This window comes from Rhipicephalus microplus, chromosome X (genome assembly GCF_043290135.1).
Source record: "Rhipicephalus microplus isolate Deutch F79 chromosome X, USDA_Rmic, whole genome shotgun sequence".
NCBI classification, from domain to species: Eukaryota; Metazoa; Arthropoda; class Arachnida; order Ixodida; family Ixodidae; genus Rhipicephalus; species Rhipicephalus microplus.
In genome coordinates, this window is record NC_134710.1 from 120,979,614 (window position 1) to 121,005,498 (window position 25,885).

General features: G+C 45.0%; 2 protein-coding genes across 2 annotated transcripts; both read right to left on the minus strand.

The window, feature by feature from the left end:
* Window positions 1–1,128: 1,128 nt before the first annotated feature.
* On the minus strand, window positions 1,129–4,462 carry LOC142776966 (uncharacterized). The gene is made up of 5 exons (XM_075881279.1): window positions 4,447–4,462; window positions 2,910–3,136; window positions 1,836–1,913; window positions 1,564–1,705; window positions 1,129–1,341 (listed from the first exon to the last, which is right to left on the minus strand). Exons 2-5 carry the CDS (start codon window positions 3,115–3,117, stop codon window positions 1,131–1,133), a joined length of 639 nt encoding a protein of 212 aa, XP_075737394.1. The 5' UTR covers window positions 3,118–3,136; window positions 4,447–4,462; the 3' UTR covers window positions 1,129–1,130.
* A 5,066-nt stretch (window positions 4,463–9,528) lies between these two features.
* Window positions 9,529–21,000, minus strand: LOC119176807 (uncharacterized). Its single transcript, XM_075881280.1, has 12 exons — window positions 20,842–21,000; window positions 19,929–20,130; window positions 14,525–14,660; window positions 12,076–12,209; window positions 11,904–12,011; window positions 11,664–11,793; window positions 11,442–11,584; window positions 11,241–11,361; window positions 11,008–11,177; window positions 10,678–10,722; window positions 10,439–10,595; window positions 9,529–9,873 (listed from the first exon to the last, which is right to left on the minus strand). Exons 2-12 carry the CDS (start codon window positions 20,053–20,055, stop codon window positions 9,651–9,653), a joined length of 1,494 nt encoding a protein of 497 aa, XP_075737395.1. The 5' UTR covers window positions 20,056–20,130; window positions 20,842–21,000; the 3' UTR covers window positions 9,529–9,650.
* Window positions 21,001–25,885: the final 4,885 nt, after the last annotated feature.

Here is a 25,885-nt window from a genome sequence, read left to right on the forward strand (position 1 = left end):
AATAATATGGTGGTTTTGAGGCGTTAAACCCCGTCAGGTGCCCTTAGACATATGTTGCCTTACAACATATGTCTCAAAACCTAATGGTTTATGTGTCTCAAAGTAGCCTAGTGGGTTCACAAAATGACAACGCATAATGGCGTAGTAGCCACTTCGAAACTGTACTAGCAGTAGTCGCTCAAAAAGTGTTTACAAGGTGCTCCTAGTGGGCCGCTACAATAAATGTTGATATATCTCTCTCCTCCAGTTTACGCTGTGGCTGCGCCACGTGTTTTCTTTTTTTTTTCGTATGAATGAAAAGCGGTGTATGGTTGTGCCTTTGCTGACACCCACAACTCTTATTTCATATCAACATGTTGCATTATGAATCTTTCGAGGCATTGATGAGGCATAGGGTATATTATTGCTTCTCTTAACTGTCTTCAAATGCGCATGGTTGTACAAAAGCATGTATATCATTGCGCTCTTTTTTTTACTTTTAGGTGCATACATATATAAGCTGGATGTATAAACGCGACTATTTTGTATGATATCATGCAAGAAAGATAAACTTAGGTTGGTGGCGTAATGCGTAGGGCTGACAAATTGCATTACACCAACAACCAAAGGAAGACAATAAATAGATAGGACGAATTTGGGATGATTGGAAAGGGCGTTGGCTGCAGAAGATATTAAGGAGGCTGGGAATGATTGTAATTTTATAGCATATATAGTATCTTACAACAATTTTAATTATCACATGTCTAAATATTTTGCTATGTATGAAAAACTATCATGATCATATTATTCACATGTGCGTGTTTCCATTACAATCACTTTCTTCTATGATTATGTTCTTTATGCAACCATTAAAGGTTCTCGTGTCGGCGTTTCCTTCTTAACTATGAGATTTTCTGCTGTAGTAGTTAGTTTCCATGCAAATACAACACAAATTATGAAATACACTTGGTTTGAATTGTAAGACACGTGAAGAGCATTATGGACACATGATCAGAGTTACTTACCCAGCTCAGTAACACTAAGTGAATCGCCGAACTTTTCTAAACGTATTATAACGCGTTTTATTTTGTGGCGATACCGAAATAAAGGAACATGTAGTAACTGCATCACAACGACGTGGTGATATGATTTTATTTTGGCCACAGCTTTTGGAAGTAGATGTAGAAGTAGACTGCAACCAATAGGAGCCAAACTACAGGCTCAGTACCCGAAGAACGACACACTTGAAAACCCTCTATGTGGACGCTTCGCTGAGCGTCCGTCTTCAGCTTGAAGGCTATGTCCGGACAGTCACCATTGGGCGCTATGGCTGATATGCAGTCAGCGTACTCGGTCACTAACCTATGGAATAAGAAAGACGTTTTAAATCGGCCGTCGCGACATCCTGCTTTGCTCCTCAAAATGTTGAAGACACTTTATCTCTCATTCGTACAATGCACACCCACTTAGTCTGCAGGTGATCTATAATATTTATAGCACTATTTATGAGGCGTACTTTTAAATATTTATGTGCATCGACATTTGCATTAATGATCTTGTGCAACGTGTTAATAGAAAAGGTACCTGCAAACTTTTTTCCGGTGCATTGACCTCATTTTTTTGTTCGACGGTCCCGTGCTGCGAATCTTTTTGGCCAAGGTTATTTTTCTTTCACACAAATTTCTTGCATTTACAAGTTCTGTTTCATTGCATCCTTGCACAGACGCTGCACGAAAAAAAAAGAGTGAAGTGAATGTGTGAAATATAATTATTGGCAGCAGTGGTTTTAAAAAGTGCTGGAGGATATTTCAAACCATGACAGGTTTTTTTGTGTAACTCTTCATTTGTATACTAACCTGCTTGAGCAAGGCGTCGCAGTTTTCTAATCGCCTTTTCCATTCTACGGTTACGCAAAGACGCAATGGGCTTCCTGTCTGAAAAAGAAAAAGGAAACAAGAAAAAAAACCTAAAATTACGAAAAAAGTACGGGGTGTTTATTTTGAAAGTCGTAGTCTTTTGTAGGTAATACAACTGTTCTTCAGCGGATATTTTTTTACTGGCTGTATGAGCATTGTATCCCCGTTTGTTCAATGTTTTGTTCAGTACAGCTTCTATGAAAATATTTATGCACAGATAGCATATTACAATCAAACTTATGCTAATACAAAGCTGTTTTGTGGAATATGTGGTGGAACAGTGGCATATTTTGCAGAGTCAGAGTCGCATTGAACGAATGAAAAACTTTGGAATTCTAACCCGAGGCTTTAAGCGAGATTCTATAAAAACTTCACGCGGCGAATATGCAGGTAATTGATGCAGTAACAAAAAATTCAATATACAGAGTCAAAGGCTCTACGTCAATAACGAAAGCGTCTGTATTTCACGTTCGGTCGTGTGATTTATAGGGGTTGGAGGTTATGCTCAACCTGTCTCTGTAATTCATTCATCCTTAATTCTCAGGCATGCGCGCCCTATATATAGAAAGTGTCCTTAGATCCTAATTTCTCTCCTATCAATTGACTTCGCATGAAATATTTATTGTGGATTTAATAAGCCCTGATTATGTCGAATACGGAAGGGTTTATACAGCCATTCACGGGAACTGCTGCGGAATTCATAAGCTCATATGTGTTATGTAACGAAGGTTTTTCAGAACGTACGATCGTATCAAATTTAATTCGGAAATATTTCTTGCTATCCTCAAAACAAAACAAAAACAAACAAACAAATGAAGTGTTGTTGCAGTCAATTTTTCGTGCTCTTCATAAGGAATTTTTTATGCCGATGGTGTTGGGCAAAGTAATTTCGATCGGAATGGTTGCAAGCGTACCACGTTATGAGAGCTGAGAATGGGTATTTGAAGCTCATTAACGGTGACGGTGATGATATCAGTCCAGTATTTCTTTTCGCCCTCTCATTCGCTGACTCACCCTGAAAGTATTCGTAGTATTCGTCCTGATCGTAGTAATAGTACTCCTTCTCGCCCGTGTCCTCAAGGTAGTACTCGTCATCGTCGTTGCCGACGTGTATTGCTGGCGATGTGGGCGGGGCGCTTTTATCTCCAAGAGCGCGCAACACTCTAGCGTAGGCTACACCTTGAAGCCAGGCCACAGGGAGCAAAGCGCAGAGCCACTTCATTGCGTGGTGAAGCCGGCCGCTGTCGTTAGTGTGGCAGAACAAAACAACGTAAAGAAGCAACCGTGTGGTGGTTTGACATCCCTCTATATGATGCGTATAGTTCACTCTCATTGACCGTCACCGAAACAACCACATATAAGCACCAACATGGTGGCATGTGAACTATGTGGTGCCATTGTTACGTTAGTGTCACCGGCACATGACATGCAGGTTTTTTTTCATTATTCATGCACTGAGGCGCAATAACATTCCAGCAACATCGTTATCGCACCGAAACATGTTAATCGCCGCATGGCTATACTGCCTCGACGTCATGTAGGCCACCGTGTTGGAGTTGAGCGGTTATGATGGGCTGGTAGCCAGGCGAAGGGGGGGGGGGGGGCTACTTCGCCTTTCCTCCTTATGGATTCATAATGAAGGGACATTTTACTGAATATAAATAATGAAAATAGATTTTTTCAAGACCTTCAACAGCTGCCCCTCCACCCCCCTGCCCCCAAAATAAATATTCCTGGCTACGGGTCTCGTGCATGACGTGACGTGCAGATAACATGCGGAAAACTTTCCCCAATAAAAAAATCTGACAAAAAGCATCCGAAGATTGAATTGCCGTTGATTACCCCTGCGCACTTTAATCTGAGTTAAGTTACGGAGGATTGTTTGAACGTATAAAATTTACGGCATGCGACTTTAGAGAAAGACATATGCGCCTAGCAGACTCCTGGTTTGAGCTAGTTGGTATCGGTTCACAACTGAAGCATCTCTTCTGCTCAAAAACCAATGGCAAAAAATGGAGCACGTCATGTTGCTTCGTGTGTTGTTCGTCGTCGTTCAATATGCGCCGAAAATGTCTTCAGTTATGAATTTGGGTCTGTATATAGAAAAAAAATCATCGGCAAGAATGGCTCGTACAATAAACATCTAGCTAATATCGATGCTGACCATACTTAAGCGCAGGTGGACGACCAATGACAACGAGCCCATACGAATGGAATATGTTGTGTATACAGAAATGTTTTATTCTGTTTTCTTGCTTTGGACGCGCTCTTTATGTTCTAAATTCAGAATTGTGGTATTTAGAGCATGATAATTCTTCATAGATAGCGTGAAATAAGAAAAACACCTTGAAGCACGTATATCAAACAAGACAAAATGCAGTGCTGATGCTCTTCAAGAGCACAGAATTGCCATGGTTGTTCGATGAGCGCTGTGTAAATGAATGATTGTACAGTTGCTGTTGCAAATCTTATAACATACATTCCATTTAGCTTTTGCTCGTTCAGCGATTAGAGGCGATGTGAAATACGTGAACACGCAAGAAGCACTCACATGCTCTTCGGCTCCTTCCTCTTGCAACCAATGACTTATACCCACTACGGATGGTTGTCGTAAAATTTAGCGAAGTATGTAAGAGAATAAGTTGTTTATATATAACAAAATTATCGCATAGAGGAAAACTAAGAGCTGTCAAAGAAAAATAAGTTGCATTTTGCCAGTTAAAGAGCAGAGAAAAAGTGAAGATGTGGATCGCAAAGAGATAAAGAGACACAAATGTTACGTGGAAGGCAGGGAGGTTATCCGCAATACAAACGCCCAGTTTGATACCCTGCATTGGCTAAGGAGTAAGGGAAAACAGAAGGTTGAGACAGAAAAAAATGAAACAGAGAGATGGGGTAAAACGCGCACACTCAAACCCGGGAGTGTCATGGCAGAAGCTTCAGCAGTGCCTTCATAACTTTATGATGTGAAGCTTGTGCATTTCGGCTTTCCAAGATTACTAGTTCGCAAAGCAGCTTGCCGTCGAGGTGTGCTATTCAGAACTGCTGAGAGGAGCTGTCTCCGGAAGTTGCAGATAGAACGATGACAGGCAATGTGTGAAATGGCTTCTTTGCTGCCGTATAGTGGTTGGAGGCCTCTCTGTATGTAAAGTCGTCGTTGTGGCCAGCGGAGCTGGGCAGATCACGGCTTGTGAAAAACTGTCGCCATGAAAGTGCCACGAAGTACATGGTAAACATCCCCTCAGACGAATCTCGGACTCTTGGCTCATTGTTCGGGGCACCTTGACGAACAGAGCTAGCAGGCCCGATTGTCAACAGCTATTCTTAATCCGTTAATCGGTCAGGCGTGTTCAAAGGATTTTACGAGGGGCGCCGACGGCCCTGGTGAATTCGAAGAATGACTTTCGTGTTGTTGCCCCTCTTGGCGCATCTCAGGAAGCACTGACCCGGGGCAAATTAGGGTAGGCTCAGTTGCAATGTCTCACGCGTCCAAGCGGTGCCGAGCCAGGAAGGCCGATCATAACAGTGCGAGTGTACGGTCTGTGCCACTTTCACCGGATGAAGTCATGAGCTACACTGAAATGTACATGAAATCAAAATACTTCCTCAAACCATGGAAGCTCGCCACTTAGTTAGTTCTTGCCGTGGCGTGAATGGCTATAGTTCATCTCCGTTACCATGTATGAACGATACTTCGCGAAATGCTGTGCGTGCTACAGAAAACTGCATGAACTAGAATCGAGGTATGAGCTGGGGCACTATGCAGGATCGCTCGAGCTTGGCGAAAACTCAGGATCTTCCCGACCTCTGACGACACCCCCACTTGAATGAGCCAACAGTGCGGAAAAACCAATCCAACCCTCAGCGTGCTACGTTTCATTGCTTACGATGAAGCCCGGCATCGCGTCAAGGATGGTCGATAAATTTGGGCGGTGTTTTCGAACTAGAGTCAACTTCTTTCAATTGTTTGTCGTTCCACTGAGTGCAGAAGTGCAGCCATGCCATAAAAAATTCACAGCATATCCACGGAGTGAATGATGAGTGGGGCGAAGCTTCGCTGGCCCTCAGCTCAGTCATCCGTCTATCCATCCATCCGTTCGTCCATCAGTCAGTCAGTCGGTCGGTCGGTCGGTCGGTCGGTCGGTCAGTCGGGCGGGCGGGCAGGCAGGCAGGCAGGCAGCGGCCGGCCGGCCGGCCGGTCGGTCGGTCGGTCGGTCGGTCGGTCGGTCGGTCGGTCGGTCGGTCGGTCGGTCGGTCGGTCGGTCTGTCTGTCTGTCTGTCGGTCGGTCGGTCGGTCGGTCGGTCGGTCGGTCTGTCTGTCTGTCTGTCTGTCTGTCTGTCTGTCTGTCTGTCTGTCTGTCTGTCTGTCTGTCTGTCTGTCGGTCGGTCGGTCGGTCGGTCTGTCTGTCTGTCTGTCTGTTCTTCCATCTGTCTGTCTGTCTATCTTTCTATAAAACACCGATAAAACAAGAACACACACAACACACGTCCACGCCATCTAGTGATCACATACTGCTAGAGTTACTGAATAAGCATTAAGAGTAACTCTACGTTGGATGGATGGATGGATTGATATGGCTGTACCCTTTAGATCGGGTGGTGGCTAACGCCACCAAGCCGTAATACTTAGTAAACAAAAACCAAGTTTTATTTTTTTTCTTTACATAGTGAGGCTGTGGACTGGTGCTTTGCAGTGAAGGGTTTAATTTTCACTCGTGCCTTGACTTTAGCCACCAATCAAATACCCTCCTAGTTAATTCTACCCGCTTAAAGTTGATTTTGCCCTCTCTGTTCCTAAACCCCAGTGCTTTGAAAAACTCTGCGCCATCATCCTGAATTCTCGGGTGAAGCCCTTTACAGAACAATATCAAGTGTTCGGCAGTTTCCTCCTCCTCTCCACACGCACTGCATACCGTGTCTACCCCTTCGTATTTGGCCCGATATGTCTTGGTTCGCAATACTCCTGTCCTGGCCTCAAACAGTAGAGAACTACCCCGAGTATTATTATAGACCCTTTCATTGGCAATTTCCTGCTTAAAAGGTTGATAGATTTCTGGTCCGGACATCTCCATCATGTCGATTCTCCACATGTCGGTCTCTATTTCTTTCACCTTCCTCTTAAGCGATAGTTCTTTTTGATTTGGCCCCCTGCTCTTTTCTAAGTATTCACCCGTCAATTTCCTGGCTCGCTTCCTCCATTTTCTATCGGCATTCCTTATGTACAAGTAGCTGAAAACCTTCCTAACCCAACGCTCCTCCCCCATTTCTCTCAATCACTTCTCAAATTTTATCTTGATGCTAGTATCTCTAGCGTGATCTCCTGTATCCTAAGTTCACTACCTCAATTATAATTAAAGATAATGACTGCTGATTTTCTTTACTGAATCTTAAATCTAACTTATCTCACTCATTACCGCAGGCATCCACATATCTCTGCAAATCTTCCTTGTTGTCGGCCATTAGCACTATATCATCTGCGTACATCAATGCTGGTAGTGCCTGTTCAATGAGTTTTCCTTGTTTGATGAAAGAGAGGTTGAAGCCAAGTCCACTTCCCTCTAATTTGGCCTCTAATACTTGTAGGTACATCATGAATAACAAGGGTTACAGAGGACACCCCTGCCTAAGCCTTCGTTTTACCTCTGTGGGCTTGGAAACCTCATTTTCCCACTTTATAACTACCTTGTTTGTAACTTCCTGCCCTCCTTTATAACTTTATAACTTTATAACTTTATAACTTTATAACTACCTGCTCTCCCCAAGGCGCTAGAAGTCTTTGGGAGGGCTTGGAGGTGGACGCCATAGACGACGGTGGCCAGGGTGAGTTCATTTCTGCCTCTGTGAGGTTGGGCCGCAGACGGCATTCGGCTCATTTTACTATAGCGTAAAAATATGCGCTGCAGTGAAAAGATTAGGCGTACTCGACTTCTGCGTCTCAGCATAGCGCTCCTCTCAATCATGCGCTTCGACCAAGGGTAGGTGTTGGGAATAAGAGTGGTGGTCGCCGTTATCAAATATTCAAAATGTAGGGATAGATTATGTATAATTGATATCTCTTAGTTGTTAATCAACTTCACTATCCCCACACGCACAGTCTTGCTATTTGTGACGACATCAGGTACCTAAACTTCCATATTGACCTCTTGTGCGTTGTTAAAAATTTCAAAATGACCGCTAGTGCACCACCAACGCGGTGTGTAGCGGAAGTGCAAACGTCACAATATTTTGCGCTAGCACGTGATGGGAAGGTGATACCGTGTTGTCGCCAGGGTACAGTAGGAATCGAAACAAGCTTTTGAAAACACACTTTAATGACGTCGTCAGGGGAACTCACGCTTAACAGTATATTTTCTAGGTTCTTGAAGGCTTCGACTTTTAACGTGATAGCACTAAAGAGCTCATTTCGCAGACATGTCGGCGTTGGCGTAGGTGTCAGCGTGGCATCAGTGGTTGTGAGTGAAAAATAACCTTATCCGTGACCAAAAAAGTAAGAAAGATGCAAATAAAATTAATTTATAGAAATATCCGGGTCCGAGCGAGGATCAAACCCAAGCCATTTGCCCAGCAATCACGTGTTTTATCACATAGCCTCGTGTCTATTTGGAGACACATTGAAAATAACATCCTCTGCTTGTAAATGCTGTGAAAACAACGTTCATGCTTTACAAACACACGCGTCCTGAATACAGGCTTCCCAATACAACATGTAGTTTCACTGTAATATTGCACGCTACAAGCGTACATTGCCATCAGACATCAGAACATGTGATTATCATAACGACTTCGTGGTTTAAAGACGGCTACCAATTACAAAAGGCGCACACGTTATTGCGCGTATTCCCTCAAGATCACGTATACAGGGTGTATAGCAAGTCCGAAAAGATTTCACATCCATAATTGCCTGGTGTTTAAAACATGCTATCCATTACACAGAATGCGCAGTTGTGTGTGAAAGCTTCACTTACGCAAGATATTACTTTAAAATTTATCGATTGTATTGTGTAATCCACAACCTACACTTGTCAATAACTTCATACAATTAAAAGTATACGCTAGCTAGCTGAAGTACGCACAAGGGACATGATATTGCTATCGAGATCAACACTGAAAGGCGAAGCTTAAGGGTCCTCAGATTTTATTATTTTGGTATAGTAGTCGCTAATTGATAAAAAAACGGGAGTAATTCACTATGTAAAGGTGGATAAAAGGTCGAAAGGTACAAAGAGCGCACAACCCCTTAATAACTTATGCTCTTTTAAACCACTTGAAACTCCACTTCGTATGCCAAAAGGGCTATGTATAGGTTATTTTTTTATTCAGTGAAGTAACTTCCGTTCATACTTAACAGTAGAATTTCTGAGAGTATTATAAACTTATAGAAAGGCTTAGAAAGCGCATGATCCCTTGTAGCCGAATTCGGCTGCAGGCTTCGTGCCCTATTATTTTTCCCTTTCACAAATGTCGGATGCCGCATCCAAATAATACAGGACCAAAGTAATGACATAACGGCTTATGTCATAGCGACATAAGCCGCAGCGTACATGCGCTGCGCATCTGCTGGGAATAAGCAAATTCCCACCTTTTTTGTACGTCTTCCTGCACGCTTGCCGTATGTACGCTTTTTCACTGCCAGTTTGCCTTTCAGACCTTTATTGCGTCAAAAAACCACTCTCAAGCAGCTGGGTATCACAGAGACACTTCGCGGTGCGAGCCCATAGTTCCCCCTGCTTGCTTTGGTCTCCGGGCGCGGGAAGCTTACTCGCGCTGCTGCACGAGCACCATGAGAACGACAAGGGAGAGGGCCAAGGTGCTCGTCGAAACAGGCACAGCAGCGGACCAGAGTGGGCGGCAGTCGGTGAGGTACTTATAGAAGGAATCCTTGACGCGGTCATACACGTACGTCTCAGCATTCTTGTCACTGGCGCAGCCGTTCTTCTTCGTCGCTTCTATGGAACAATCCTTGAAGATGCGTAGTTCCCTGCAGTACAGAATACATAGTTGAAATAACTATGCAACAATGTCACGCTACGTTTCAGGTACCGCGGCTATCACTCCAGTGCGCCATTAGAGAGTTGCAAAGCGTTGTAGACCAGGAAACACCGCGAAGGCTAACTTTGGTGACTGTTACTAAAATTTCTCAAAACGAAACTTTACTACTGCCCATTAGACACTGCCTTTAAGTACAACTGCACCCTGTACTTTACGTCATAATAAAGAAATTTCGTGTCACTGAAAAATTCAAAACTGGTAGTTCAATTTAACGTCTACAGTCGTTAACTATTCTCATAAACTAGCGAATAATTATTAATTTAGGCTGCGTAATAATGCCCTTTGCACACCAAACTATACAATGCGGTTATATGACTTTTGTCGACTTTGATATCTCACAAACTATAGAGTACTTTCTCATCTACGTAAATATAGGATGTAAAGGTTGAAAGAGGGAAACATAAGAGAGAACGCAGTGACGCTTTAAAAATGCCTTAAGAAGATGACATATGGCGTTTATTGGCGCAAGGACGAATCTCTTTAAAATCACTTACATGCAGAGGTGTTTCGGCTGAGAGATGCCCTTCTTTTTGATCTGGTCGTACGCAGATTGCTGGCACGTGTCCACGGCCGCCCGGACAGTTTCGAAGTTGCACATGTTGTCTGCCGGTACCAGCCCTGTTGGCCCCATTCCATTCAGCGGCCGCACTGCTGCTAATTCAAGAGAATGGCTTAAAACCTCTAAACAAAAGGCCAGGACTAGTTATACGGGTCATTCCGACATTCTTTTTACCTGTAAGGTTACCAGATCCCTGGAAATCCATCTTTTGGCGAAGATCTGGGTGCATGATGAAATGCAGTTCATGTCACACAGGTAATGCGCTAGAATTTTTACAGAGTTCAGGCTATCATACACTAACAACAATTACCTGTTATTGATCATTATTATTTTGGCAAGTGCTGACATGGCACACACAACTCTCTTTAGAGCCAAACGTTAACGCTCGCTTGTATTTTCTCTTCAAAGAGTCGTAGAAAAAACGACTCTCCAAAAAGTGAACGTGTAACTTTCAAGGGAGTTGTATACGTGGCAAGTCGGGACCATTCTAGAGTGCAGACTTACTTTCAAGCCTGGGCCGGTTGGAGGGAGCTCCGTTTTGGTCGCAGGACCACTTGTGGTGGCGCAGAATTTTCTCCGCGAAGTGGGACACGTGAAACATGACTTCCGAGTCCTCGCGGCAAGCTGTTTCGGAGACTGCCTCGTTAACGCAAAGCAGGAATGTGTCGCTCGCCCTGCAATGAGAGAGCAGGGTTGAAAAGACGCCCACCTGAAGGTGTCGCAAGCACGTAATTAACCTGCAGATGTTCAGCTTGTTATCCTTATCTTCTAGAATAGGCTCGACAGTTTTGTTGAGGAGGCGGACGCATTGGTTCAGCTTGAGCACCAACGAACGCTCTTCGCACTTCTTGTCGCTGGCTGCGAGGAGAAGAAAGGGAACCTTAGGACGTGCACTCACTGGGGGCCGGCGTTGGTACTGCACGAGACACTCGTCTTACTCTGAATGCTTTTGCAAGCCCAGCGGTGTTCGTAGAGAACGTGCACGATGAAGTGCGTCGTCTGGTCCAGTACTTCTTCGTCCGAGTTGCAGTCCGTGTGGGCGAGGGCGAGGTTAACGCATGACTTGAAGTTCTCGGTTTGCCTTTGAAACATAAAATCATCTTAGCGTTGCCGCCTGACAGCTGGTAATTGTATATGTTAAGAATGAATGAGGTGCTTACGCGCAAATCAGCTTCTGGTTGGTTTTCTTGCTGTCCAGCAAGGGCTCCAAGTTACCTTTCATAGTCTTCAGACAATCAACCATGCGGCGCATCAATTTCCGCTCGCTGCACTTTTTGGTCACCAAAGGGGCTGCGCGAAATATCCGAAAAAATATTTATAGCTCTTTCCGCCCCCCCCCCCGGCTTTACAAGGTAATTGCTAGTCTTAGCAAACAATGCGAAATGCTATTTCTGGAATACTTTTGGTTGCAGCCGTCGTGGTATGGTTGACAGGAGCAGTAGAACCAGCAGAACCAGCTGCATTTTGTGGGGGAATCTTGGTCGTCATATTCGCCGTCAAGAACGTCACTGGAAGGGAAGAGGAGACCTTTTGTAGTATGCGTAGCTGCTGCGTTAAGAAGCGTTCACCTACATTCTGTACAGTTCAGTCGGTTTTTGACGATAATGCTGGTTGCTTTGGCCAGTTCCTTCTTTGAGGCAGGGTCATTTTCACAAGACAGGAAGAGTTGGAAGTCTTCGATGCAGGATAGGTAGATCTTGAGAAGCCTGGAAAAAAAAATGACAACACAATAAAAAATTTCAGGACGTACTAAACTATACGAATGTTACATTAGTAATAACTGTTTCATATACAAACGAAAGAGCACACAGACGGAAGCGTAAACCCTAAATAAGAGCAGTATTGGGCGGTATTGGGACGCTATGCAGGATCGGCCAAGTTTTGCTAAACTCGGCCGATAATCAGAGTTTGGATATTCCCGAACTCTGGCGACAGCCCCTTATGAACGAGCTAACAGTACGAAAAAGTCAAATCCACATCTGAGAGCGCTGCGTTTCATTGGTTACGATGAAACCAGTCATCGCGTCAAGGCCGGTCGACTATATATAGGGAGGGCGGTGTTACCAAACCAGAGGCATCGTGTTTCATTTGTTTGTCGTTCCACTGCGTGCAGAAGGTCACCCATGGAATAAAATTGTCAGAAACTTTTCTTGATGTTATTTTTAGAGGCACGGGGTATTTGAATATATTTTTAAGTTTTTAATGCCTGCACTAAGTCTGCCTTAGAACAGTCAGCATGGTGGCCTCCGAGATCAGTACTGGCCGAGCGTCTTACAACATCGCGATTGCAGCGAAACCCGAGGCCACGTGTTAATCATCATGGTCAACCTGTACATTCTAGCGCGCTGCTCGGCTGGTGCACATCGTCTTTGTTGTCATCGGCTGCTAGCACCCGAGCACGTGCGGCTGGATAATTAGCTATTTAGAAGAATGGTATACTTGATTAGTTAGGCTAGGACATGCTATAACCAAGAAATGGTAGGGCCGAGGTTGTTACTCCACATTTTAAGAAGACCGTGCTGATGAAGCCATGTAAAGCTATAGAGCCGGGTCAACTAAAGCATGCTAGGTGATGAGCTAACTAAACTATGCTAATTAACGTGACGTTAATTTTGAGTACGCTAATAAAACCATACTGATTTGCCCTTACTAATATCAATACAATTAGTATTTTGCTAATCATGAGTACGTTTAAGAGCTCCATTCTGATTATGGCATTGCTGATTGCGCCCGAGGTAATTGCCTTTTCATTGCAGTCTTATCTATGAAGACAAGACAGCTAAGTGTAATGGTCGCTAAGCCTCAGTCAAATAGTACAAAATTAAGACAGAGCTGATACCGTCTTCACTTCGAAGCCAACCACGCACAAGAGTAGATAACCAACTTAAAAGGCTGCAAGAATCTAGGTTATCACAAGCTCCTCTATGTCTCCAGCCTTGCACAAGTAGTGTAAGCTCACCAAATCATCTTATATGCAAAGAAGCTGCCGCTTACCGTTCACTGCATCAAACGTTTGACCGTCCCACCAGCAACATCACAGTCACGAGTTGAACTCGGTCCTTCTCAAAATAAACGAGTTTGTATCCTAGCTCACGCGTCAAGCAGTTTGATTTACGGACGCCCGCGGTGAAGATCGGGTACTCCCGCCACGTCTGCTCGTGCCGAGGAGCAGTACTCCGTCCAGTGGTACGATTAATCTATCAGAGTTATCGTGCAGACTATGCACACACGCACGAAGAAGTAAAAAGGATATTGACCCGCGCCTACGATGTCTCGCATTAAATTTCACAGCGCTCACGACGAATCAAATCACAGCCGCGTTGCCACCATGATGCGAGCGCCCCTGGTGGCCACCTGTTCTCATATATATCTCCAATAATTCATAGAAGCGAAACGAGGAGCACGACAGTGCTGCGTGTGCATCCTTGCTGCCTTCGAGAGTGGAAATTTTCATGCTGCAGGTGGAACGAAAGAACCTGCCCGAAGGAAGACGTACGCCCGCGAATACGCCTGTGGGAGGCGCTTGTTGAGTTGGCAAAAAGATAACGCGACAATCACGCTGACGTCCCTGCTCCGTCAAAATGTTTACTGAGTGGTGGCGCTGACGTGTTCTTACGCAGTGTTTCTTTGATAACGGTCGCAAATGTCCACATGCGCTTCCACCACCCCGCGCGTTTCTGTAGCCATTTTTATCAACGCTGATATCACGCGCTCTGCAACTGGCTTCATGCCATGGCCGCCGCTGAGTAATCTCGGAGCAAACTCGTCTGACCGAGAAGCTCAGGTCATCCTGCATCGCACTCTTGGTCGCTGAAGTTAAACCTGAAGCAGTGTATGCTGTCCTTATTTTCAATCCAGGTGCAACTTTGGAGCCCATATATAAACGCCTACATCTTGCCTTATATAATATATTGCCTTATATAATATAATAGATTACAATGCAATATAATATAGTATAATATAATATATAATGCCTTATATAGTATAATGCCTTTTATAAGAGAAAAATATTCATTCTTACTTGCAAGAGTCGTCGTTCTTCTTCTCTGAGAGATATTTTTCTAGGGGCTTCAACCCGTTTTCACAGTTATTGATGCCTTCCCGAAACTTGTTTTTGTCGCAGTCACTGGGGCCTGGCTTTTCTGGGTGATCACTTGCTGTTGAGAAAGGAAGAACACGGACATGTTATGAATATATAGTGCACATTACAGTTAAAAGCTGTAGCCTGCATAATTGTCCTTTCTGGATTCGTGCTAAAGTGAAGAGTTCGCGAACAAGGACGAAACAGGTTAGAGTTTATTTGTAGCAATAAGCAGTGCCACACCCAATTCACGATTGTTACATGGCATGGCATGACATTGCAAACGCGTGTCTTCCGCAAACGTTTCAACAGGCCACTGAATGCTCTACCCGTGAATAGTTCCGAGCTGTCATTTCTAATGAAACGTGAATATACAGTTATTGTCCGTCAGCAGTGACTTGCCCGAATAGAAAGATTATTAAAGCTCATTAAAGATCAGCTCATTAAAGCTGAGCTCTATGATATTTACACTTGATTGATATGTGGGGTTTAATAAGAGGCCTGAGGTGCGGCCTCACCGGTAACCACCGCCGGGAACGCACTCCCTCACCAGAGAAGGATTGGCCACCCTGGTGCAGTATCTGGCCACTACCTCCCACATGGATACGCCAAATAACTCACGGCCCTCAGTCCTCAGCAGCTGCGAAGCAACCGACTACGGCGGCGGTCAGATCTGCAACGCAGCAGAGGGTGCTAAGAATCTCTGGACTACAGGCCGCCATTGGAACCTGAACTTGGCAACGTTTAACGCTAAAACCTTATCTAGTGAGGGAAGTCTAGCTGTACTATTCGAAGAGCTAGAGGGTGTTAAATGGGATATAATAGGGCTCAGTGAGGTTAGGAGGACAGATGAGGCCTATACAGTGCTACAGAATGGGCACGTCCTTTGCTATCGGGGCTTGGCAGACAGAAGAGAACTGGGAGTGGGGTTCCTAATTCACAGAAACATAGCTGGCAATATAGAGGAATATTATAGCATTAATGAAAGGGTGGTAGGTATTGTAATTAAACTGAATAAAAGATACAAGATGAAGGTAGTACAGGCTTACGCGCCTACATCCAGCCATGATGACGCTTCAGTTGAAAGCTTCTATGAAGACGTGGAATTGGCAATGAGTAAGGTAAAAACACACTATACTATAGTGATGGGCGACTTTAATGCAAAGGTAGGGAAGAAGCAGGCTGGAGACCAGGCAGTAGGAGATTATGGCATCGGCACTAGAAACGCCAGAGGAGAGCTACTAGTAGAATTCGCAGAACGCAATAATTTGCGGATTTTGAATACCTTCTACCGAAAACGAGAAAACCGCAAGTGGACATGGAGGAGCTCTAATGGCGAAAATAAGAATGAAATAGACTTTATAATGACCGCACACCCAGGAATCGTGCAGGATGTGGAAGTGGTTGGCAAGGTACGATGCAGTGACCATAGAATGGTATGGTCTCGAATTCACCTAGACTTGAAAAAGGAACGACAGAAACTGATACGCAAGAAGCCAATCAATCAGCTAGCACTGGGAGGGAAAGTACAGGAATTCAGAGTGTCGCTGCAGAACAGGTACTCGGCTCTTAGTGAGGAAACCAACCTTAGCGTAGATACAATGAATGCTAATCTGACGAGTATCATTACGGAGTGTGCAGTGGAAGTTGGAGGCAGGGTAGTTAGACAGGACACTGGCAAGCTTTCCCAGGAAACGAAGAACCTAATTAAGAAGCGTCAAAGCATGAAAGTGTCAAGTACAACAGAAAAAATAGAACTGGCAGAGCTTTCAAAGTTGATCGATAGGCGTAAAGTATGCGATGTAAGAAGGTATAACATGGAGAGAATTGAACACGCTCTGAAAAACGGAGGAAGCTTCAAAGCAGTGAAGAGGAAACTTGGGATAGGCAAAAGTAGGATGTATGCACTAAGGGACAAAGAAGGCAAAATAACTACCAATATGGATAGAATAGTTAAAATAGTGGAGGAGTTTTACAAAGATCTGTACAGTAGCCGAGACAACCACGACCTTAATACTATAAGAACTAGCAGTAACCCAGACGACACCCCACCAGTAATGATAGAAGAAGTCAGAAAAGCTTTGGAGAGCATGCAAAGAGGCAAAGCTGCTGGTGAGGATCAGGTAACATCAGATCTGCTGAAAGATGGAGAACAGATTGTGTTAGAAAAACTAGCCACCCTGTTTACGAGGTGTCTCCTGACGGGAAGGGTACCAGAGTCTTGGAAGAACGCTAACATCATCTTAATACATAAGAAAGGAGATGACAAGGACTTGAAGAATTACAGGCCGATCAGCTTGCTCTCTGTAGTGTACAAGCTATTTACAAAGGTAATTGCTAACAGAGTAAAGAAAACATTAGAATTCAATCAACCAAAGGAACAAGCAGGATTTCGAACAGGCTACTCAACAATTGACCACATTAATACTATCAATCAGGTAATAGAGAAATGCTCAGAGTATAACCAACCACTATACATGGCCTTCATAGATTACGAGAAGGCGTTTGACTCAGTAGAAATATCAGCCGCCATGCAGACACTGTGGAATCAGGGCGTAGATGAAGTATATATAAACATTCTGGAAGAAATCTACAGGGGATCAACTGCTACCATAGTGCTTCATAAAGAAAGCAACAGAATACCAATCCAGAAGGGTGTAAGGCAGGGGGACACAATCTCCCCAATGCTATTTACCGCGTGCTTACAGGAGGTTTTCAGAATCCTAGAATGGGAACAGTTAGGCATAAGAGTTAATGGAGAATACCTTAGTAACCTGCGCTTCGCCGATGACATTGCATTGCTGAGTAACTCAGGGGACGAATTGCAACTCATGATTACGGAGTTACACAGGGAGAGCAGAAAGGTGGGTCTTAAAATTAATCTGCAGAAAACGAAAGTAATGTACAACAACCTCGGAAAGGAACAGCGCTTCGAGATAGGTAATAGTGCACTTGAAGTTGTAAAAGACTATGTCTACTTACGACAGGTAATAACCGCGGAGCCTAACCACGAGATTGAAGTAACTAGAAGAATAAGAATGGGGTGGAGCACATTCGGCAAGCACTCTCAAATTATGACAGGTAGATTGCCATTATCTCTTAAGAGGAAGGTATATAACAGCTGTATCTTGCCGGTACTTAGCTACGGAGCAGAAACCTGGAGACTCACAAGAGGGTTCAGCTTAAATTGAGGACGATGCAGCGAGCAATGGAAAGAAAAATGGTAGGTGTAACCTTGAGAGACAAGAAGAGAGCGGAGTGGATTAGGGGACAAACGGGGGTTAAGGATATCATAGTTGAAATAAAGAAGAGGAAATGGACATGGGCCGGGCATGTAGCGCGTAGACAGGATAACCGCTGGTCATTAAGGGTAACTAACTGGATTCCCAAAGAAGGGAAGCGGGTTAGGGGGAGACAGAAGGTTAGGTGGGCAGATGAAATTAAGAAGTTTGCGGGTATAAATTCGTAGCAGCAAGCACAGGACCGGGTTAACTGGCGGAACATGGGAGAGGCCTTTGTCCCGCAGTGGACGTAGCCAGGCTGATGATGATGATGATATGTGGGGTTTAACGTCTTAAAACTACCATATGATTATGAGAGACATTTACACTTAAGGTATCTAAAACGATAATGCTGAAAATTTCATTCATTGCCACACTTTCAAAAAATAACTCTTACGAAGCGCGTTCCCACCGTGTCGGTGGCGTGGTATGCAACAACGCAAATAATCATGCTCCTTCAGCGATACGCGTGAAGCAAGATCATGCAGGCCTGTGGACTATAATTGAACGTTAAGGAACCTGCAGGTGGCCACATTTACTCGGAAGGTCCCACTGCAGCGGGCCTCAATCATATTAAGGTTCTGGCACTAAGACCTGCATTACTTCCTTCCCTTGTCCGTGAAGCCAGCGAAAACAGCGAGAGCGAAAATTAAGTTTTTGTTAAGTGGATTTGTGGGAAGAGCCGCGGTAACGATTATAACAAAGATGCGATCTTTTTCGTTATTTCTCTTTTCATTTCAGAAACCTGTGCCTTTTAGATCTCAAGACGACGTCATATAGTGTGAGGTGACCGACAGGTGACATGTGCTGCCGCTGTATTTGCATTATAATAGCATACCTATCGCTCACTGCGGCTAACGAGTGGCTCGAGAGCTAGCGCAGCCACGTTATCGCACAAATGACAGCCTTAGATTGCTAGTCTGCATACATGTTGGCCGCAGGTCGAGCTTAAAAGTGCCGGTTGCCTTGGCGCGCCCTTTTTACGCCACGCTGACAAGCGGGTGTGTCCACCCGCTTGTCTTCCAGGAGGGCACATCTTGCGCTGCCTGTGGCGACCGCCATGGCTAGCAGGAGAGCGCAGACAAACCGCACGTGAACCACTTAGAGCACCAACTCCCCCCCCCCCCTCACACACACATACCCGGGAGCATGATAAGCGTCCTGAAAGTCAACTTAAGAAATATTGAGCAGAATAGGAATTTTGATTGATTGACATGTGGGGTTTAACGTCCAAAAGCCACCATATGATTATGAGAGACGCCGTAGGGGAAAGCTCCGGAAATTTTGAACATCTCGGGTTCTTTAACGTGCACCCAAATCTGAGCACGCAGGCCTACAGCATTTTCGCCTTCATCGAAAATGCAGCCGCCGCAGCTGGGATTCGATCCCGGCGACCTGCGGGTCAGCAGCCGAGTAGCTCAGCCACTAGACCACCACGGCGGGGCAAATAGGAATGTGTCAGAAACATAATATTAAAAAAATCACAGCATATCCACAGAATGAACGATGATGAGTAGGATGAATCGTCCATCCGTCCGTCCGTGTCTGTCTGTGGATATGGTGTGATGGCTACGCCGGAGGGATGAACTGCCTCATACCATAAGGAGCTTTGCCCCTAAAAGGAAACGCAAATGCCATTTGCAGCACGTGTGCAGAGGTGGTATACGAAAGTAATTGCAAAGGTACGTAAAAAGGGTTCAGCGCACGCGCTATCGGTGAGAAAAGCGGTTTTTTGAGCATTGCCGCCATGACCGTACAACAGTTTCTGCCCGTCGGGCAACGACGTTATGGGGGCCTGGTGTGACAATTCTAATTGCCACCATTAATTCTCAGCAAACATTGGAATGGCTATAACGCCAAGTTTTCTTAGGCGCCGGGTTGGCTCAGTGTCGCATTGCCTATTGAAGGCCATAACGCACGGAAGTTGAAGAAACAATAAACAGCCAGTAGCCTGCGTCCGAGCTGTTGATACAAGTACATGCACTTGTGTGAGCGATGTGCTTCAAGATATTTTACTGTGGCGTTATCGCGGGTGCGCCACATCATGAACGAATCCGACTCACCGTCACTTCCTGGCTTGGTCTTTTCTTCGACTCCAAGTGCGTCCACCCGCTTGTCTTCAAGGAGGGCACATCTTGCGCTGCCTGTGGCGACCGCCAAGGCTAGCAGGAGAGCGCAGACAAACCGCATGGTGCGCTGCCCGTTGGAACCACTTCGAAGCAACGGCCTGGTTCCGGTGTATGCACGTGCTGCACGTGCCTTAGCCTGCACGAACAAAAAAAAAGATGAAGCAAGAGTACGCTTCTAGTATTATTTTAACATTCCTCTTTTGTGGTTTATGGCCCTTAAGCAAAGATTCAGCACTGCATGTGTCATCGCCATCGCACTCCGTTGTTCAGCGCGAGACAAATACCACTCCCTGATCATTCAAATTCTTCCTGTCTTGAGTCAGGCTCTTGTAACTGTATAACTGTCGTTCAAGCACACGAATTTATGCACTTGAACGACAGTTATACCATGAATTTTCTTTTCTCGCCACACCAATAATTAAGCTCGTTTCCCTTCTCTTGGCAGCAGATAACATCGCTCGCTGCTTGTTGTTTGCAATACGCGTTACACGAATCGGCTGAACTCACCTTCGTTAGTCTCAGTTATATTTATGAAGCGTGTCTCGGCTAACTCGGGCCAAGCTATTAATGATTGCAGCGGGTTACGAAGATAGGACTAACGGCGTACGATAAACGCCACTTCTGAGAATACGTCTGAGGTGGCTGTCGGGAGAGATTCTTTACAGTAATTGTTCCAGCTGCTGAAAGAATAGACGAAGATACAAGGAAAACCGATTTCGCCTACGCCCTAATGACTAACGAAGCAACTACTAGCTAGGCCTAACTCTTAAGCTGCTCAGATAGCACTAAAAACAGTGACGGGGTCACACGCTGCCCGCAGGGCGAGAGGTCGCGAAGGGTGGCTCACCTGTCCTGAAAGGGCGAAGCTGAAAGAGTCTCGGCCTGTCAGAACGAGCGGGACCAGAGGCCGACCGACGGGCTCCGAGCGTTCCAAGAGCGAGCGCGCGTGACGTCTGCACCAACGGCCAGCAATCTGACACGGGCAGCTCGTGCACCGTACGCGCGCTCGTTGGGTCTTCGTTTTTCACTTCAGAGGCGATGTCTCGCTCGCGAGCCGAACTGAGGTATACGGCGATGCTCGTACTTCAAGCCATATTGAAGACAACCGTAAAAATATTGCCAACGACAGCAACAGCAAATGGTGTTTCGTAATTTTTCATCTGCCGAGGAGCTTGTATTTCCAAAACCCGATATTTCTTTTTGCAACTATGAAAACTCCTTATTGCTTGCAACAATGGCTCGTAGGTTTGGGGCGCTGCCATAGAGATTGCTTTTTTTTTGGTGACATTCATCATACACGTATTTGTGTGGGAACCGCTTTCAGATGATGGCTGCTGGCTCATTATGCTTTCGAAGGTAAAGAGTGCGACAGCGTTCATGGTTGATGTTAGGTGTTTTTTCCTCTATACTAAGGCACATATCCACTATGAGGGATTGGCCAAGAAATCGTAGCACGAAATTTCAAGGAGCACTTCAATACTGCTAACTATTATCTTTATAAAAACAACAAAAACAAAGTACTAATGATGTTTTATGTTAATTGATTGATTGATCGATATGTGGAGTTTAACGTCTCAAAACCACTATATGATTATGAGAGACGCCGTAGTGGAGGGCTCCGGAAATTTCGACCACCTGGGGTTCTTTAACGTGCACCCAAATCTGAGCACACGGGCCTAGAGCATTTTCGTCTCCATAGAAAATGCAGCCGTCGCAGCCGGGATACGAGTCCGCGACCTGCAGGTCAGCAGCCTATAGTACCTTAGCCACTAGACCACCGCAGCGGGGCAGTAATAATGCATAATACAAGCGCACATTGCGATCGAGCGTCAGATTATCATGATTAGCATGACTTGACGGTTCAAAGCGGGCCACCCAATTCAAAGGGTACACACGTTTCTGCGCTTGTTCCCTTGAGACCACGTAGTGGGTTTTAACGAAGCTGGAAAAGATTCCACGCGCACAATTGTCTCGGTTTAAAGCACGCTACCCATTACACCGAAAGCAGGCGTATGCGAAAGCTTCACTGACACAGGACATTTTGAAATCAGTACGCACTATAGGAACAAGATATCGCTATCACGTTGAACTCTTATTGGCGTAGTTTAAGGGTCCCCCAATTTTTACTCTCGTTGAGGGGACATCATGAGACAACTCAATGTCAGTAGTCATCTGGGAAGTATGCCGCAGCGTAAGCTGGTGCGGGCGACCTCTGTTTGCCGAAGGACACTTACCCTCTTTTTTCTATAAATATTGCAGGTAAAAAATACTAAAATTCGTAACATTGATCATTTGTTGAAATCATTTCGTGAAAAACTCCGTCGCGTAATCCACATCAGGGTACAACGATTCCCGGTCCACTTGAGGATGAATGTGCCGTTTCATTTTGATAGAAACCACTGTACTGTGCGCTGTCAGTACACATGAAAGAAAACCAGGCGATCGAAATTTTCAGATCCCTCTAATACGGTGTCTCTCATAATCATCTTGTTGTTTTGGGGTTGTAAAACACCACATATTATTACTATATAGAGACAACAGTGGCCTGGTACTCATAGCAAGCAAATAATTTTTCTGTTGATTTTTAATCTGTCCGCCATTGTGGATCAGTGGTTAAGGTTATCGGCTGCTTACCCGAGTTTCGCGGATTTGATCCAGGCCACAGCGGTCGCATTTCAATGGAGGCGAAATCATGGAGGCTCGTGTACTGTGTTACCTCAATGCACGTTAAAGAACACCAGATGATCGAAATTTGCGGAGTCCTCCAATACGACCTCTCTCAAGATTATATCGTTGTTTTGGGTCGTAAAACTCTAGGTATCATCATCATAAATTTTAAAAGCTGTTTTTTTGACACAAATTTATCAAAAACGGCACCATCTGTGCATATGTACCTCTTGGCATTATAATAGCATGCGCTTCTTTTTTTTTTTACTGCACATATCACTTCCTTTTTGTTTTATGTTGTTATTACATGTCTGCATCTATTTTCGTCGAGTGTTCCTTGTCTTTGCCAATTTGTTTCTGCAGCACGTGGAAGTGGAACCTCGATCAGTGAAAGCTGAAGAAGAAGAAGAACGACCGCGTGCTCGAGCCCGGCGCGTGGCTTCTGGAACCAGGCCTGTTCGTGACGTTCGGTGCCGCGAACTGCCTGCTGAGCGCTGACAGGAAAAGCCACGTCAGCTGTCGATGAGTCATGTAAGTACACATGACATTCCTTATGATGCAAGTCCGTGTTTTCAGACCTAACAGAGTTGTTGATCTGTCTTTTCCTGGCAGGTTGATACGTGCAGCAAGGTGGTGGGCTCTCTTAGGCCTTCTGTTGCAATTTGTATCGTTGGTTCTTATCGTCTTTGCGTGCTTCTTTCCCGTGAGAGTTTTCACAGGTACGTTAATGTTATTCTGATTTGTTCTGGTAGTTTTATATGAGTCTGTTGTAATGAAACGTGGCAAACTGTTTGCAAGGAAGGTGTGGTCTCTCCTAAAGAAGAAGAAAAAAAAAAGAAATTGGGTTTACTAGTCGGTGCTGCTGCTCTTTATTGTTGGCAAACTCTGAGTACCTGTTACCTGTTACGCGGAATACCGCATTGGTGCGACAGATCGTGGTGTTGAGATTAGGTAACGTTCATCGCTGAATCAGGTGAAGATTGTTCGCTGTCGAGAAGATAGTACTTGGAAACGTGCCTGCTATGATGTTAGTAATTTTTAAAACAGTGTGTGCAAAGCTCTGCGTTAGCATTTGCCGCCTCTGAGCGCGCGTCATACGTTACCCGATTTTGGGTCCCCGTTAAGAGACGGAAACAGGGCGACCGCAACTAACGCTTGCTTAGCGCAGGCTATTCGCAAATGTTCGTTCATTAGTCTATGAATTTAGGGTCAGCTGCTTGTGCTATTTCTGCGGCGCTTCTTAAAGGCCAACTCCGGCGATTTTTCGAGGTCAGTGGAACTCAATGAAATTCACTGGGTACGTTCATTTGCACGTTTGCGCCATTGATACCAAATTGCAGGCTTGAGAGTTTCGCAGATTCTTTTCAAATGAGCTTGCCTCAAAACGCCCACCTCACTTGCCAGAATTAATGACAACATTGTGACTGTGACGTTCAGTTTCGCCTGGCGGAAGTGACGGAAATAATGTGCCTGCCACTGCAATGTTTACTTGTCTGCTATGGATTGTGTGGGTTTGGCCAGTGCTTCTTGGTTGAGGGTGCAATTTCCTTTTCCATGTTGGGGCTGTGCGATAGGTGGCAAGTGGTGTTGCGTTGTGAGTCACACACGATTCGCTATTTATTCACCATGACAGCGTAAGCGTGTTAGCCGATTGCCGAGGACGGTGGGAACAGGTAGTGCCATCTGGCGGGCATTATGCGCAATCGGGCAGGTTGCGACCAGCGTCGAGCAAATGATTACGTCACACGTAGAAGAGCACTCAGTTGGGTTTTGGTTTGGGTATATTGGTTTTTCGGTAATTAATTTTTTTTCTTGAATTTGTCGAACATTTTAGATATCAGGCGCGTGACAACAGTGTCTCAGAAACATAAAAGCACCATTATTCTGACATGGTAAAAAAATCTCCGGAGTTGGCCTTTAAGCCTGCGAACAAAATAGAACTTTCTTCAAACACGATTTTGCGTTTAGCGAAATGCGTTTAACCGTGTTTAACAATACCACTGTGATTTTTCGTTGCTGTCTGATTAAACTTTAGAGTCTGGTGCAATCATGTGAAGATAATGAAGAAATGTGTGTTGTTCGAGAATTTGCCTAGGCACCAGCATCGGCTAAACGGTTGAGTTTGTGGTGACGTCATATCCATGTCCTACCTTTGGGGTTGTTTTGTGAAAGTTCAGTATATACTAACAACCACGCAACAACACTCCAAATCAGTTCACGTGATTTCTGCTGCGAGAGATGGCCCCGCCACAGTGGTCTAGTAGCTAAGGTACTCGGCTGCTGACCCGCAGGTCGCGGGATCAAATCCCGGCTGTGGCGGCTGCATTTCCGATGGAGGCGGAAATGTTGTAGGCCCGTGTACTCAGATTTGGGTGCACGTTAAAGAACCCCAGGTGGTCAAAATTTCCGGAGCCCTCCACTACGGCGTCTCTCATAATCATATCGTGGTTTTGGGACGTTAAACCCCACAAATCAATCAATGCTGCGAGAGATGCGCGTCTGCTTTCGGTCGATGCAATAAAGACATTCGCCATTATGTTCAGCAGCGCGATTGGTCGGCAGCTGACTTTTACGAAGATTGTTAGGGCAAAAAATCTTATATTGCTGAAAATATGATAGCCGGAGGAAGCCGGAGGAGAGCTCAATGGTAGCGAGAGACTGCAAAGACAACGAGAAAGATAGCCTGCTGAGCAATTACTCTTTCGTCATTTCTATGACAGTCAAATTGGTGCTATACGGAGGTGAGGAATAAAAGTAGAACAAGGCGAAGAGAATGAATGGTCGTGCACTTCATCGTTACACACGATAGAACACAATGATCAATTCATACGTTCAACATAATATTCGGAATAGTTATATCAGCATTATGCAATGGTTGCCCTTCGAGGAAATGCTGTTCCTGACGTATACGCCGTATTCCCCCCTCCCCCCTTCGTGTTCCCCGACAGAGTCGAGTTGCACTACAAAAGCGTTGGTTGACGACGTGCTTCGATGTTACGGGGCATTTAAACGTGAAGCTTTCCAACGGGACAACTCGGAGAATTCCAGCTCTGGTGATCTGAGACTAAGAAACTTGACGTTTTCTCCACAACACTTGGATTCCGGCGAGAGAGTTCAAGAATGCATGTGAGTATTGGCGCATCATGACAAAGCTATTTTAACGATTATCGACGGTCGCGAGCGTTTTCATTCAATTTTCTGCTTCGTAAGTTTTTTACTCTTCC